This window comes from Cebus imitator, unplaced genomic scaffold, assembly GCF_001604975.1.
Source record: "Cebus imitator isolate Cc_AM_T3 unplaced genomic scaffold, Cebus_imitator-1.0 Scaffold200, whole genome shotgun sequence".
NCBI classification, from domain to species: Eukaryota; Metazoa; Chordata; class Mammalia; order Primates; family Cebidae; genus Cebus; species Cebus imitator.
This window is the reverse complement of record NW_016107515.1, coordinates 1,857,243-1,874,069: the sequence shown is the minus strand read 5'-3', so window position 1 is coordinate 1,874,069 and position 16,827 is coordinate 1,857,243. Positions and strand designations below refer to the sequence as shown.

At 43.1% G+C, this 16,827-nt stretch overlaps 1 protein-coding gene across 4 annotated transcripts in view; it reads left to right on the top strand.

Annotated features, from left to right (window-relative positions):
- The window catches only part of RANBP17 (RAN binding protein 17), a 392,711-nt gene extending 376,968 nt beyond the window's left edge, over positions 1–15,743 (top strand). For all 4 annotated transcript variants that reach the window (XR_001830698.2, XM_017547691.2, XM_017547690.2 and 1 more), the window contains 3 exons: positions 8,876–8,974; positions 10,884–11,011; positions 14,068–15,743. Coding sequence is in view for 3 of the 4 variants with exons in the window: in XM_017547691.2 (XP_017403180.1) it covers positions 8,876–8,974; positions 10,884–11,011; positions 14,068–14,164 (324 nt within the window). In the remaining variant the exon portion in view is untranslated. The remainder of the gene's footprint in view (positions 1–8,875; positions 8,975–10,883; positions 11,012–14,067) is intronic.
- The last annotated feature ends 1,084 nt before the right edge of the window (positions 15,744–16,827 follow it).

The following is a 16,827-nucleotide window of genomic DNA, read 5'->3' as shown; positions in this document are numbered from 1 at the left end:
GAAGTACCATGAGCTAAAAATAAGAGTCACTTGAATAAAAATTAGGGGAAAGTGCTTTGGAGTTGAAAGTTATTCCTCAAAATACAGATCTTCCCAACATTCCTACCTAGAGGAAAATTTAGATGGTATTTTTGACAAGTAATTCTTAATTTTTATGTCAAATTGAAAAGTGTTCTGTCTGATGTTGGCAAGAGTGAGAAAGAATTTCCCAAATAGTGCTGAGTGGCAAACCCTGCAGCCTTCCAATGCCCCAGGTTTTCTGGTTTTATTTTAATGCAGCAAGCTGCTTTATGAGATCTGCAGCCACTTGAAATATGATTTACTACTCGTAAAAAGTTTCAAATGGATAATGAAGATTCAGGAATGAGACTCACAGTGGTGTAGTGTAGTCAATTTTGTTGCTCTTGCTGTACAGTACATCTCTGCCATTGAAATGAATTATTTATCATAATTTATTTCAACCATGGAAAATAAAACTGCTTTCATTGTGATGTGTGCAGTATCATTCAGAACAGACACATTATATGCAGTACTCTCAATTAATTAATCCAGAAGTTTCATTCTAACTTTATCTTCTTTCTTATAAGCTAGGAGACTGACAGGTAATTCTTTGCCCTGTAAACCGTGATTAAAATGGATGTTTTGAGAGCTAGAGGTAATGTTGGTAATACAGTAAATTGAAACAGCAAACCTAGGTTGTGTTTTTCCTTAGATTTAACAATGGTTGAAAAAGTTTTTTTAATTTTTGAAGCAATTAATCTCTTTAAGCAAAAGCATCCCTTAGCTTTCTGTAAGGAGGGGATGGCAGAGTGGGGGATACTTTTAGTTTACATGCGGAAGCATGCAGTGCTAATATATGACCAAAACCAGCTGAGTTTCCTGGACCTGAGGTGCTTTTGAGGCAAGAAGTTTCCTTTTTTTAAGAGCAAGACTAGCATTGTGCAAAGAACAAGTTGGCAGGGATCCCCAGTGATTCCAGGGGAGAGCAGGGCATCCGTAATTGATTACAGTCTTGTTTCTTTAAAAGAGAGGCTCACCTCATCCTTGCATTTCATTTGACTTTTTTTTTTTTTTTCATTTAAAATACTAAATACTTTTCTTATAAGGATGCAAAAACAGTATAAGCACTTAGTAATGTTCTTAATATATATAGATAATTTTAAAATTTAATGTAATTTAGATGGTAGGGCTTAGTTAATCCAGGCAGGAAAATATAACTAATTATATGCTTATTTATCCATTATGTTCATTTTTCATAGCATTCCACTAATACCACATAGGTGAAGAGCAGACAGAGAGAACAATTGATTTCTTTTCCCTAAAGATAACTATTATCTAATTTGAGCAGGATCGCATTTCAATATCTGCTGTACACATGGCCTCAGGAACAGCATTTGGAAATGACAGAAACTCCCTTACTTCCACAAGCCCTGAAAACCTGGAAGCTTCTCTTTTAGCAGCACTCAGATTTTGCCTAATCATGGGCCTCCAACCAGAGCGTGGGGCTTAGGTGAAACTGCTGTGGAGATGGGTAGTTCCTCTGCCTTTTCAAACCCTACCATACCATAAGGAATCTTTTTTTTTATTATTTTTGTTTTTGTTTGTTGTTTTTGCTGGGGCCAGCCTTTCCCTTCTCTTTTACTGACCTTCTGAAAGGCTAATGACAAGTGCCAGAGAATTCCTGAGACTCAGAAGCAGCTCTTGAAACTTAGATGCATTTGTTACTGGTTGTTTCTCAAAACATGACCAAGTTATTTGCATCAGAATGAAGGACAATTTAGCTTGGCCAGAAGTACAGATAATTTTGTATCCTATCCGTCTTCCCATTAAGGCAGACAAATTGACAAATTAACAGATTGGCCGAGCGTGGTAGCTCACGGCTATAATCCCAGCACTTTGGGAGGCTGAGGTGGACAGATCACCTGAAGTCAGGAGCTCGAGACCAGCCTGGTCAACATGGCAAAACCCCATCTCTACTAAAAAAAAAAAGAAAAAAAAAAAAAGCCTGGTATGGTGGCCCAGCCTTGTAGTCCCAGCTATTTGGGAGACTGAAGCAGGAGAATTGCTTGAACCTGGGAGGCGGAGGTTGTAGTGAGCCAAGATTGTGCCATTGCACTCCAGCCTGGACGACAAGAGCAAAACTCTGTCTCAAAAAAAAAAGATTAACAGATTAAGGTACCCCATTCTATGGTATATATCCCATTGGGCACAGCCCTGATCATCTTTCTTTTTTTTTTTTTTTTGAGACAGAGTTTCACTCTTGTTACCCAGGCTGGAGTGCAATGGCACGATCTCGGCTCACCGCAACCTCCGCCTCCTGGGTTCAGGCAATTCTCCTGCCTCAGCCTCCTGAGTAGCTGGGATTACAGGCACGCGCCACCATGCCCAGCTAATGTTTTGTATTTTAGTAGAGACGGGGTTTCACCATGTTGACCAGGATGGTCTCGATCTCTTGACCTCGTGATCCACCCGCCTCAGCCTCCCAAAGTGCTGGGATTACAGGCAGTCTTGAGCCACCGCGCCCGGCCATCTTTCTTTTTGTTCTCTGCCCTCGCAACCCCACCCCTACCCCTTCTCCAGGTCTAGACACAGAGATGCTTTGTCTTTGGTCTCTCACCTTTTCTTTGATCTTTTTGGTCTGTCCTTCCTTCACCTAAACCAGAACCTCCTTTTTTTTTTTAATTTGAGACAGAGTTTCATACTGTTACCCAGGCTGGAGTGCAGTGGCACAATCTCAGCTCACTAAAACCTCCACCTCCTGGGTTCAAGCAATTCCCCTGCCTCAGCCTCCCAGGTAGCCGGGATTACAATGCACACTACCACACCTGGCTAATTTTTGTGTTTTTAGTAGAGACAGGGTTTCACTGTGCTGGCCAGGCTGTTCTTGAACTCCGGACTTCGTGTGAACCGCCTGCCCCAGCTTCCCAAAGTGATGAGATTACAGGCATGAGCCACCACACCTGGCCAGAGCCTCCTTCTTAGGCCCTTCTTTCCACCTTTTGGACAAAACAGATTACTCTTGCCCCATTCCCATTTTCCATTTTGCTGATCAACAGGTAGTAAAGTTGCAGTATAATCAAAACATGCAACCCCGAACAAAGAAGCTAGGATAGAGAAGAGCTGGAATTCCCTATACACTGAGGATTTGATCCCTGTAGGACCCGGGTTCATATCATCACTTTAGCCTCAGTTTTGTCTTTTGGTACAGATGGGGAGCAGGAGGGAATAGTCTGAATTTTTTTCTCCTGTTTCTTAGAACTTTATGGAATTTTTTTAGTTACATTATTCAATACGTTAAACTTAATGGAATGTGTTCACGTTATAGGGAATATTGTAACTCAAAGGAAATTGGCTTAATTTACTAATGTTTTCTATTATGTTAATTTAAATTGCTGTGTACATGGTACTTTTGGTAGGAGGAAAACCATTATTTTTATCGAAATATTCAGTGGACCATTTTCCAGAGGCAGTCTATGACGTCTGCCATTGTTCATTGTGAAAGCCTGAAAATGTTGACCAACTCTGCTATAAAAGCTTTAGGTGGGAGGCAGGAAGGTCTGCTGAGAACTCTCCAGGAACCACTACCCTGGATTCTAATCACAAGAATTTCCGTGGTGGCCTCACTCATCAGTAGGTGGCAGGGTGTCTGAACGGAGGAGGTACACATGGACCACATATCTAAGAGGTTCACTGAAGGCGGAAGAATGAGCCATGGCCGGCAATGAGCCTTGCTTGGGACACCCTTAGTCCTCCAGATGTATAAAGTAGGAGCAGGTCATACTGCCTCAGCCTCTGTGCTGGTGGTCTTGGTCCTCACTTACCCAGCAAGACAGTGGCAGACAGCAGACTGGCATGATGGACTTAGGCAGACCTATGAACAATCTCAGTTCAGCTTCACATCCTGGTAGCCGCAGTACCTTGAACAAGTTACCTATTTGTCCAGAACCTCACATCCTTAGTCTGTAAAATGGGGATAATATCTACTTCCCACCGTTATTTGAGGATTAGAAATGGCATAGGCAAGTGCCCAGCAGAACACTAAGCACCCAGAAGATGCCCCATAAATGAGGGCTATTACTGTTGTTGGGTGGCGAGAAAACTTGTCAGCCACAGCCCACTCTTAGGTGAAAGTTCTTCTTATTAGAAATGATGGTGCCCCAGCCTTTGGCCTTTGTAACCTGCAAGCCCCTACAAAGGCACTCTCTGGTGCTGGCTATAAGACAGCAGTGGCATAGAAGAGTTCTCAGGCTATACACAAAAAAGCAACATCCTTGAAAATGAACAATGTATTACTTCCATTTTAAGTTAAGCCATAGATGAAGGCAAGAACCTCCCTGTTTTCTGTACAGTGCCCTTTCAGTTCTTCAGCTCTTTATACTTTAGCTCCTGATACTTCATTCTTCCTTGTGCATTGATTCATTGATGTATTTACTCTTTCAGTTGCTCTTTTCTAAATCCCTGATGTGTGTCAGTGCCTAGCCCTAGGTACTGGGGATGCAGTGCCACAGGAGTTTGCAATCCAGTCTCCTCACCCAACTGTCACTGTAGTCATCACCCTGTATTCAGTCAAGTTGGCTTTTTCCATTTTCTCAGTCTCTGCTCCTATTTCTCCAACCATTCTGCTCTTTAATAACATCCAACCATCAGATTCTAGACCCACTGAGCTTTCAACTTTCTTAGAAAAAAATACAGTTCACTGTCTAGCAGTAAAGCATCTAACACAAACCATATCTTTGTCTATTTCAGCAGGAGACAGAACAGAAGGGGCTTAAATTGAGCATTCGGACCAGGCACGGTGGCTCACTCCCAGCACTTTTGGAGGCTGAGGGGGGAGGATTGCTTGAAGTCAGGAATTGGAGACCAGCCTGGGCAACAAAACGAGACCTGGTCTCTACAAAAAATCAAATAATTAGCCAAGTGTGGTGGCACCTTCCTGTAGTCCCAGCTACACAGGAGGCTGAGATGGGAGGATGGCTTGAGCCCAGGAGTTTGAGGCTGCAGTGAGCCGTGATCGCACCACTGCACTGCAGGCTGAGCATCAGACTGAGACCTTGTCTCTAAAAATAAAAATGAATAGGCTGGGCGTGGTGGCTCACACCTGTTATCCCAGTACTTTGGGAGGCCAAGGCGGGCAATCACTTGAGGCTGGGAGTTTGGGATCAGCCAGACCAACATAGTGAAACCCTGTCTCTACTAAAAATACAAAAATTAGCCAGGTGTGTTGGCACATGCCTGTAGTCCCTATTACATGGGAGGCTGAGGCAGTAGGATCACTTGAGCCCAGGAAGCGGAGGTTGTAGTGAGCTGAGAGCGCACCACTGCACTCCAGCCTGGGTGGTAAGAGTGAAACCTTGTCTCAAAAATAAATAAATAATAAAGTGAGCATTTAGTTACCACCTTTCCGTAGAGAAAGTGTGACCTAGCATATTTGGGTAGGAAAGTCCAATTTGCTTTGTGCTTGTGTGTTACATTCCATGTGAGGGCTGGAGAGCTAGAGGAGCGAGGGAATGAACAGAGATATCGATCACACAACATTGCTTTGTGTTACTTTTCTGGGTCAGATATTTGTAGAGTAATTTTGTGTTTGATTTAGAATTACAGGTTTTCAGAACAACACATACGCTGCCGTTCAGAATTCCTACAAATACATGTGCCACATCAAATAAGGATGCTTTCTGAACTGTTTCCTATTTTAGTTGTGTACGTGCATGTGTCGTACTGCAACCCCCAACGAAGTTAGATAATTGTGAAGAGACTGTAATCTCATTTACCTGTATCTAATCAGGACATGAATTGGAACCCTCCACTGAGCCATGAAATTCCACTGGGCTGGACCAGAGAGAGTACCCACAGCAGCAGTAAAGGAGCAGTATGTTGAATGCCGACTATGCGGCAAGCACAGTATCAAAGCCTGATATACAGCAGAGAAGTTACTCCTCACAGTGGCCTTTTAAAATAGGTGTTATTGTCCTCCACTTTATAGGTAAAGAAATAAAGGCTCAAATAAGTAAAATGACTTGTCCAGTGTCTCAAGTTAAGTGACAGGGCCAGATTGGGGCTTCATTCTGATTGGCTCCAAAGCCTGGCTTTACCATACCATGTTTGTTTCTCTTTGTTGAGAGAAATATCCTAAAACTCCTGCCAGGTTCTGTGGGAAGGATGGGGGATAATGAGGAAGCACCTGATGCAGTGTGGCGTGAGCTTTCCTAAATGGACCAAGTCATACAACTCCACCTCAGACATGGGCTTTTTCCTGGTTTGGCATAGTAGCTACACAGGGTAATGCGGTAGATATTGTATGTGTTTTCAGATATAGGCCCTAGAAAATGTAGTCTAGGCTGGGCACATTTGTTTAATTTTATTTTATTGAGATCTAGACCTCCAGAAGCTGGGCAGATTTGAAACAGCCATTCCAGCCATCCCTGTAGCAGCATTGGAAGTGAGTAGAAGTTGAAGGATTGGAGCCCCAGCTCACACAGCCATTTCTTGTACCAAATACTGATGGTGCATTGTGACTCACTGTGGGCTGGGCGGTACAGAATTGTCGAGAGCTGTCTCCTTTCAGTATTGACGTATGTGTGTCGTGAGCCACAGAAAGCCTCCCACCAGAGATTTCATATGACCTGGGAAGTGATTCTGTACTGAAGCATTTCATCCAGTATTCTTCCACATGGTCCTTCTCCAAAGGAATTTTCCCATTGGTTGGCTGTGTCCCCCATACCCAACTGTAGGATATTAGAAAAAATAATTCTGGATGTGGGCTGCCATGTCAGTACCACTTAAGCAGATTTGCTCACTAATTTTCATATTTCCAGAAGAATGAAAAAGAAAAAAAAAGCCATTTTAGCCAACTTTATTTTTAGAAAAGTGTTTTATTCAAACATCTCCTTACTTATTACAGACATAAATACATGCATTCAGACAAATGAATACGCGAGAGAACCATATAAAGTAATTGGCACATCACTTCAAGATGCTTTGTCAGTTACTGGAGGAATTTGGTGCCTCTGACTTTAATCTTTTCCATTAAAATATCCGTTCTGCCTTCAGATTGTGAAGCCATAATATTTTAGACTGTCTAGGTGGATCTGTTAGTTTTGCTTGTCACTTTAATTTGTGGCTCTATGACTTTGGGTGGCTTGTTAGATTGTACATGGAAACGTGATCTGCAAATGATGTTCAGCACGCCAGGCTGAAGTCCTAGCCTCTCTCCAGAGAGACTGGACATACAATAAATATGTAATTGGCAGATTTCATTTGCAACCAGCCTAATGGTTATGATGACGATGTGTAGAATGGCAGATGTTTAGAACTACAGAAAAGCTCATTACTGTTACTATCTACCTTAAATGTTTATAGCACTTTTTACTCTTTGCAATGAATTTTATATACACTATCTCATTTGATTCTCAGAGTTTCCTTGTGCTGGATTATTATTTCCCTCCTTATACTTAATGAAACTGAGACACAGGGAGAGAGGTTCAGTTACTTGCCTGAGATCACAGGGTAAATTGAATTTCAAAAAATACCAGAGGACAAAACCAACTGTATTCCAAACAATTCAGGTCACTAAAGCCCAATAAGGGGTGGTGTGTGCAGTGGTCTTTGCCACATAATTGCCATTGCCCCTGCCCTCTTTTGGGGAAAGGAGTTCTGGAGCTGTGGGAACAGAAGGGCTTAGAGGTAGGAGGTAAAGAGTCCGAGAAGCAGACATTGTATTATCAGCTCCCCATGAATGACAGAAACCTGTTTCACAGCCACTTGCCTGGACTCTTGCTGCAACCTTATCATACCTGGTCTTTCTCCTTCAGTTTCACCTGCACAGTACACATTCTACATGTCCCCAAAGAGATCTTTCTTAAATGCAAATCAGAGCTTGTCCCACCTTTGCTGCAGACATATCACTAGCTCCCCACTACCATCAGGATGAAGTCCAGATTCCTCAGCAGGGTCTTCCAGTCTGGCACTGGCATCTCACCTCTGACCCACCTCCCTTCTCTCCTGTCGTGCTAAGTTTCTTACCCTTGCAGAACGCTTTGTGTTCATTCCCACCCTACTTTTTTGATGCTTTCTCTGCTTAGAACGCATTTATAATGAACTCCTTAAATGTTACCTTCTCTGTGGAGTCTTCCCTGACATCTCCTCAAGGACCCAGAGGCATCCCTCCCTCCTCTGCATGCCCACTGCACTTTGCCCAGCCCTATTTCCTGTTATTTCTTTGCTAAGTAGTCTCCCCCAGGAGGTTTCAAGCTACTTAAGGTCAGAGGCTGTGGTACATGCCTGTATTATCTCCCCTACGGATCTCACAGGCTGAATTTAAGAGAATGGATGAGTAATGTACATGTAGGAATCAATGAATGAGGGAGTGAGTGAATTAGTGAATGAAGAGTGAAGAAAAACCTTAAACAGCCTGAGCCAGCAAGAAACATGATGTTCCAGGGTCCCACTGCCCTCTCTCTCTGAGAGGGCCCGTGAAGAGATTTCATCTCTCTATAACATGACCTCTTAGGTGAAACGGGAGGCAGACAGGAAGGTGAGCTGAGCTTTTGCCTGGTGCCCTAGTATAGAAGAAAGTATATCAGAGTTGAAAGACAGGGAGTGATCATCTTGGCCCAGTGACCTTTTGACTTCTGCCTACCTGACAGGTTCTCACCAAGGCTTTCAGAGTAGAAACTCTTCCACAGGGAGCTGGGGGTCTTTGCCAATAGTTTCTCCAGGCAGCATTATAAGCTTCCAGAGTCTAGGCTGTTTGTCCAGGAAGAGTTTTCACAGCTGTTAGCAATGTGGAGTGGTGGAATTTGAGCACATGAAAGGCCTGGGACTAGGGAGAACTCTGAGCCAAGGCATCTCAATCTTTTTTGACTCTGTCTTCTAGATGATGTCTGTCCTCATGAACACCATTGTCTTTGAAGACTGTCGGAACCAGTGGTCAGTATCCAGGCCTCTCCTGGGGCTCATCCTGCTCAATGAGAAGGTGAGTGTGATTGCTGGAAGTCACGAGAGGTGGTCCCTGGGAGAAGAGAGCAGCTATAAACTAGGCTCAACTGTTATGACAAAGGACAGAGGAGCAGAGCCAACTGAGTTTGAACTGGGACCTTGAGAACTCACTGCGAGGCTGTATTCCCTAGAAGGTTCTTCCTCGAAGGCCCCAGATCTTTTTTAGGTAAGCAGAGGCCTCAAAACAAGCGCTTCTGGAACGCAGAGCCCCTCGTCACCAGGTGGGTGCTTTGCTCAGTAGTGTTTCAAGCTCATCCTCACTCCCCTCCCCGCAGTGCCAGGGGAATTCTGACCAACAACCCCTTTTGCCTTCCTTGGCCATCTTTTATATCTGGGATCCCCACTGCCCTAGGTGGTGGCAGCAGCGACCCATCAGGGATTCCAGCACAGAACCAGCACCCTTCGTCTGGGAGCACGCACGTTTCCAGCTTCTTCAGAGCACTCGCCACCTGGGCCGCCTCAAAGCCTCTCCAGCTTCCTCTTGAACCCACGCATCTCCCTAGTAGTCAGAGGAACAGTGCATTACAGCTTGGGAGAATGAATTGTCTATACAATAAGATAGTACTGGGGAAAAAGACAGTGAGATTAGAGGCAGCTGCAAGCATTAAAATTCAAACTAAAATCCCAGCCTTGGAAGGAAACTAATAGAAGAAGAAAATATATCAAAAAGAGAAGAGCTGTCTCATCATTCACCTGTGCTGAAGTATCCAATTTTAGCCACATTCAGCAGCACTGTCATTCATCTTCCCGCAGTGTTATTGTGATTTAAATCCAAGCTCGATAAAAGAGAGCAGTTCTTTTAAAATGATTGAGAGGGAATAAGGGCAAATTCAGTGTTTAGAAAAAGCTTATGACATCACAATATTATACTTTACTGATGGAGGCAATATTTCACGGTTTGGGATGAAAAACTAATAATTTTCTATTTGGTGTGAGTCACTGCATCATTATAAAAGGGAAAAATAAGTAGTTTTGTGCATTCCCAATCTTGTTCAGTAAGACATTGTGGTTTAAGTATAATGCCTCTGATATATAGTATTTAAGTATTAGCCTGACTACATATTAATTATGTGTGCTTTTTGATGTAAGCTGTTTTAATATATGATGGAAATTAAATATCATGCTTTTTGGGCTTGGAAGAATAAATGCATGACTGGCAAAATGTTGTCTTTGTGCTGAAATTAGGCTGTTTCCAATGATTAGGAGCTGTGCTTAGCATCAGAGCTTGTGTCTATATAAAAGCCCACAGTCCCCAGCAGGGAAGAAAGGGCTGTGCAGATATTTGTGACCAGGCATGACAGATGTTTTTCTTAGTGCCAGAAAGCTCTCCCCAAACTAAGCAAGCCCCTCTAGTACCCCACCTCAGAGGAGTAAACCCATTCTAACCCACAGGGACAGAGACTTGGAACAAAGCCTGAAGTTGTTCAAGGCGTGACTCACGAAAGCCGGGCAAGACTATCAGGTCTGAGGAAAGACTCTTGGCCTTGCCATCAGTCACTTAAAATGCTCCCTAGGCATTTTTAGTTATTTTCTTCAGCCTGGGACCCCTCCCATTTCAGTCTTTCTGTGATTAGTAGAGATGAGAGTCAGGAAAAGCATGCATTCAGTCCCTGCAGAGGAGGCAAGGACTTCATCAGCCTAAGCAGTGACAACAGAACAATTATGGCAAGACATTTTATGGAAGGAATCATAGAATTTATAACTAGGAGTGTCTCTATCACATAGGTTTTCTCTAAGGGCTTAAGGTTCAAAGTGGACCTAGACAAAAACTCCTCTGAGCATTAGTGAACCCTGAGTAGATGAGAGCTGGTCTAGCAGTCTCCCTACGATCTGTCTTCAGGCCGGGTTTGGAATCAGAGCTCTGACACAATTCTGTCTTCCATCAGTATTTCAGTGAACTGAGAGCAAGTTTGATAAACAGCCAGCCTCTCCCCAAGCAGGAGGTCCTTGCCCAGTGCTTCAGGAACCTAATGGAAGGAGTGGAGCAGAACCTGTCCGTCAAGAACAGAGACAGGTGAGCATTGCCCAGTAGGGTGTCACTGGGGGAAGTAGACATTCCAGCTTTATTGAAAATAACTATATTGTGCTTAACACAGCTTACATACAGATGTCCCTTTCTGTTACACCTTGTGATCCTAGCCTCAGTTCCATTCCATTCAGTAAATATTATTGGTTATTTGCTTTCTTTCAAGTGTCATACTAGGCATGATATAGGGATACAGAGATTAATAAAATGTAGTATCTGCCCTTAAGCAGTTTATAATTCAACAGGAGAGATATGAAAAATAACTATAATTGAAAAGATGAAAAGAAGGAAAGTGCAAATCTGCTACGGAAAACGAGGAAAGACTTCTTGGCATTTGAACGAACATAGTCCTTGAGGTCAGACAGACCCCACTTACAGCTAAGTTGGATCCTGACTATAGCTAACAACAATGTACTGTGTATTTCAAAATAGCTAGAAGAGAAGACTTGAAATGTCCCCAACATATAGAAATGGTAAATGCTCCAGGTAATGGATACCCTAAATACTCCAACTTGATCATTACACGTTCTGTGCATATAACAAAATATCACATGTACTCCATAATGATGTAAAAATATTATGTGTCAATTTTTTTAAAAAATTGTGGCTGGGCATGGTGGCTTACACCTGTAATGCCAGCACTTTGGGAAGCCAAGGCAGGCGGATCACCTGAAGTTGGGCATTTGAGACCAGCCAGGCCAACATGGTGAAACCCCATCTCTACTAAAAATATAAAAATTAGCCAAGCGTGGTGGCACTCACCTGTAGTCCCAGCTACTCAGGGATAAAAGAATTGCTTGAACCTGGGAGGCAGAAGTTGCCATGAGCTGAGATCGCACCACTGCACTGCAGCCTGGGCAACAGAGTGAGACTCTGTCTCAAAAATAATAAATTTAATTTAAAAATTTTTTTAAGATGATATTTTATAACTGGCGTTTTTAGGCTGTGTGGCAGCAGGCAGTTAACTTCTCCACTCAGTTTCTTGACCAGTAAAATGGAGATGATAATAATCAATTCTGATGTTTAAATGACAGAACGTAGTGAAGCCTGGCACCTGGGACGTATGACCTACAGTATTAATTTCTTCCTCTGTCTGTTCTTTAAGAATGGCTGGTATCTCAGTTGCCAATGAAATCTAAATGAAAGGATCCTGGAACTTATCAGCTAGATCTGACTTTGTTCATTCATTCATTTAGTGCACAACACTTTATTCAGAATCTACTGTGTAGGCATTGGGGTTACCAGTGCTAAGCCAATTATTTAAGCTTCCTCCCCCTCATGGATCTTACATTCTAGTGGAAGAGACAGTAATGAATGATGGAGAAAGAACATATGTTCTGGAAAAAAAAAAAAAAGAAAATGCCTGCACCATCCTTTTATAAATGTGGTAGCATTCAAATGCTGCTCCATTTGAAATGCAAATCATCAGTAGCCACAGTGTGTTCTGGAGTTACCAGCCAGGGCTTTGGTAATACATGGCCAAGTCAGTTGGGATCTGCAGACATGTTCCCTTGACTGCTCACTTCAAGATCCTTGATCATGCAGAAAGTGACAACCTCAGAAGCCAGCAGATGAGACTTGAACAAGGAAGCCCTAGGTGTCTCAGGGGAAAATTGCTTCCCCTAAGTCTTGGAAATTTGAGTACTGACTCCTGAGCTGTTCTGTGAAATGAGCAGACAACCCTCCTAGTTTAAGGAGAGTAATAGCCACAGAGGACTGACTCTTTTCCATGTACCAGGCACTGTGTTGAGTATTTACAGGCCTACAAGCATTACCTCAAGCAAAGTGACCCAATAAATTCTTTCTTTCTTTTTTTTTTTTTTTTTTCTGAGGCAGAGTCTCTCTCTGTTTCCCAGGCTAGAGTGCAGTGGCACAGTCTCAGCTCACTGCAGCCCCACCTCCCAGGTTCAAGTTATTCTCCTCAGCCTCCTGAGTAGCTGGGATTACAGGCGCTTGCCACCACACCTGGCTAATATTTTGTATTTTTAGTAGAGATGGGAGTTTGCCATGTTGACAAGGCTGGTGTCGAACTCCTGACCTCAGGTGATCCACCCGCCTCAGCCTCTAAAAGTGCTGTAAGTACAGGTGTGAGCCATCATGCCCAGCCTAAATTCTCACTTTCTACAATCCCTTGAGGAAACTACTCATGTTAGGTACCAAGACAAGAGGCTAAATATTCATCCAACATCACCTGACTAATAAGTGGTAAAGCTAGGATTTGAACCCAAGTAGTCTAACCCAGTGCCCCCTCTTTTTCAGCTACTAAATTCAGTTTTCTCATCTGTAAAATGAGGATACTGATACCTACCTCAGGGAAGACTTGTGATGATTAAATGACTATTGGTAAAATCAATCCAATGCTTGCCACATAAACTTTTGTTCTTTTTTAAATAATCCTTACCATCTATGTGTAATTTAGCTTTTCTAAAATTGCTTCTTCTTTTTTTTTTTTTTTTTTTTTTTTTTTTTTTTTTTTTCTGAGACGGAGTTTCGCTTTTGTTACCCAGGCTGGAGTGCAATGGGACAATCTCAGCTCACCGCAACCTCCGCCTCCTGGGTTCAAGCAATTCTCCCGCCTCAGCCTCCCGAGTAGCTGGAACTACAGGTGTGCCACCATGCCCAGCTAATTTTTGTATTTTCATTAGAGACGGGGTTTCACCATGTTGACCGGGATGGTCTCAATCTCTTGACCTCATGATCCACCCGCCTCGGCCTACCAAAGTGCTGGGATTATAGGCGTGAGCCACCGCGCCCGGCCTAAAATTGCTTTTTAAAAGTAAAACCACAAAATGTACACCTCAAGATGTTCAGAGTGGATTTAGTGTCAACCCTGTTTTCCAGGAAGAGATGAGAGGTTGGTGGTACTGTTGGCGGAACAGCAATGGCAGTGGAAGTGGAGAGAAAGGAGCTCAGCTGAAATCTAGAGCCTTCCTCCAGGAGGGGCGGTCCCCGAAGTCCTGAACTCCAAAGTGGCTTTATCATCCAGAGATTCATGGAGGCTTGGCCTTATTACTACCCTTAACCCTTTCTTCCTTTTTCTGCAGGTTCACCCAAAACCTATCTGTATTCAGAAGAGATGTAACCGAGGCTCTGCACAGTGATGGCCACACTGAACCATGCAGTCTGGATATGATGAGCTGACCCAACTTTTCTGACCATGTGTGGAGCAGCCTTTATCAAGAGACTCTTGAAGGTCCAGGTCTCAGGACAGTGATGCTGGCTAGCCCAGGGGAATCTATTTTTCAAAATATACTAACCACAACAAAAGCCCTACCTTCTTACACATCTAGCCTAATTATGAGAATTTATAATAGTACACAGTGTAAATTCAGTCTTTTCTCTGGAAAGCAAAGGATGTGTTTTCAGTCTTTCTATCAGATATTTTCTTTGTTCTCCTAATGCTCTGAAAGGATATAGAAACAGTGTTTAACCAAAGAACATAATAAACCAGGTTTGCACCTAAGTGTGTACTAGTTTATGGTCCTGCAATCAAGGCTGTCAGTTTGTTGGAGATGCAGCCTTCAACGTGGATCCTGGATTGAGACGAATGCCATTAGAACCTGTTAAATTAGTAGTTTGTTATGTGTCTGGAAGAAGCAGCGTTAGGGACTTTGGGCTGTGAGCATTTAGAACGAGCCTGGAAGCACTACAGAGCATCCCACAGGACCACACACAGGCCTCTCTGCCTCAGCTGCGTCTGATAAAGTTGAGAGACAGTAACACAATTAAATGACTTACAAACAACGTTTGCTTTTCACTGGCATAAATCTGAAGTGGTTCAGTCTAGAAGAATTAAGCCGTGCAATTACTGCCTGCAGAGATATTCAGAAGGAGTCATGTAGCCCCAGTCCGAAGTTCTGGGTGGTACCAGCACCCAGTTCTCTGCCTCCATTTAATTTTTTAAGAGAAAGGGAAGATAATATTAGAATATAATATTGAAGCAGCTCTGCCTTCTTCAGACTACCCAAAACAGTTCTAGGTGCTAAAATTCAGATTTTCCAAGGATGAGAAACAGCTGGTTTCCAACTCTCCACAAAAACTCCTATTACTGTTGGGATTTGGGATTGTGACTTAACCCAAACCCAGAACATGAAGAAGTCCTTTGCAGTTTATGCTGTACTGTTACTAGGCTAAAATTTGAGATTGCCCACTGCCAAGTGGTTTTTCTATCTCACTGCTCTGTTTTTATGGTTCAGGCTTATGATAAATATCGTGCCCTTAATTTCTGATAAGACATGAAAGGCTGGCCTTACAGTTGAACAAGACGTACATCTATAGGCTTCTGTTATAATCTCATTTCTCAGCCTAGTGTTTCTTGAAACCTTTCTTGATAGTTGAGTTTTGCGGTTGACTCGTCATATAAGAGCAGAGTCACTCAAGTTTACCTCAAAATGTTTGTCTTCTGTGTATGAAGGAAATCAAGGGAAAATATTATATAGGGGGTTACTTCTAGTATTTAATGGATAAATAAGCTTTGGCCTTACACTATGTTTCAGTAGAAATGGGAAATATAATTTTCCTTGAGAAGGCCAATTCTGAATTCTGTAAAACATCAGCTGCTCAGAGAAGTTGGACAAGAATTTCTGTTTCTTGGAGGCTTATAACTGCACATTCACCCCACAAAAATGTATTAAAGAAGGCCTGTCCCGTTCTGGCATGGTTTTCTTTATGAATCTAAAAGCACCACCTTGTTTGCATTAAAATGTTCACCGGAAAATGATCGTGGCCACTCGCTTCTCTTTCCCACATTACCAGAGGTCGCCTGGTGGTTTCACAGCAGACAAGAAAGGCTCCATCAGACTTGGCCTTGGAGAGCTGTTCTCAGAGGACTGGTCAGGCCTGCCCCACGGCTGACGTCAGCAGGACCTGCTAGTAGAGCTGGCCTCACAAGAACACACTGCAGGCATTACACATCAGCTGGAGAAGACTCAGCCGACAGTTACCTTTACGTGTGTGATCTCTTCTAGTCCTCACAACAGCCGTCTAAAGTTTAGACAGCATTAGCTCCACTTTGCAGATAAGGAAACCAAGGTTCGAAGATGGTGTCTATAGCTTAGGGGTCACACAGGCAAGATTTGAACCCAGATCTGTCTCACCTCAAAGAAATTCCTGGCCCCTTGCAAGGAAGACCTGTATTTCAGAATGATTAGTTGAAACCAGTTAATATTTAGGTCCATTATCATCTGTTTCACAGAATCTATTGTTACATAACACATTACCCCAAAACTTAGTGCCTTAAGCAACATTTATTATCTCACAGTTCCTGTAGGTCAGTAATTTGCAGCTGGGTTTCAGGCTCTCTCTCTCTCACAGGCCATGATCATTTCAAGGCTTGACTGGGTAAGGCTCTGCATGCAGACTCACTTGTGTTGGTTAGCAGGAGTCAGTGTCTCACAAGTTGTTGCCTCAGTTTCTTGCCACATGGGCCTCTTCACAGGGCAGCACACGGCATGGAACCTTATTTCATCAGAGAAGAGTCAGAGAGAGTACAGCAATCTGGAAGTCACCATCTTTTATCACCTGATCTCAGAAGGGCCATCCCATCACTTTTGTGCTATTCTGTTCATTAGAAGTAAATCACTAAGGTGGGGATTATTGGGAGCCATTTTCAAAGCTGTCTGCCACAACTCTTGTCTGGCCTTTGCAAGAGAGGTTGAGTTTTAGCTATAAATTTGTTTCTTAAAACCTGCAAAGGAGCCGGGCGCGGTGGCTCACGCCTGTAATCCCAGCACTTTGGGAGGCCGAGGCGGGTGGATCACGAGGTCAAGAGATCGAGACCATCCTGGTCAACATGGTGAAACCCC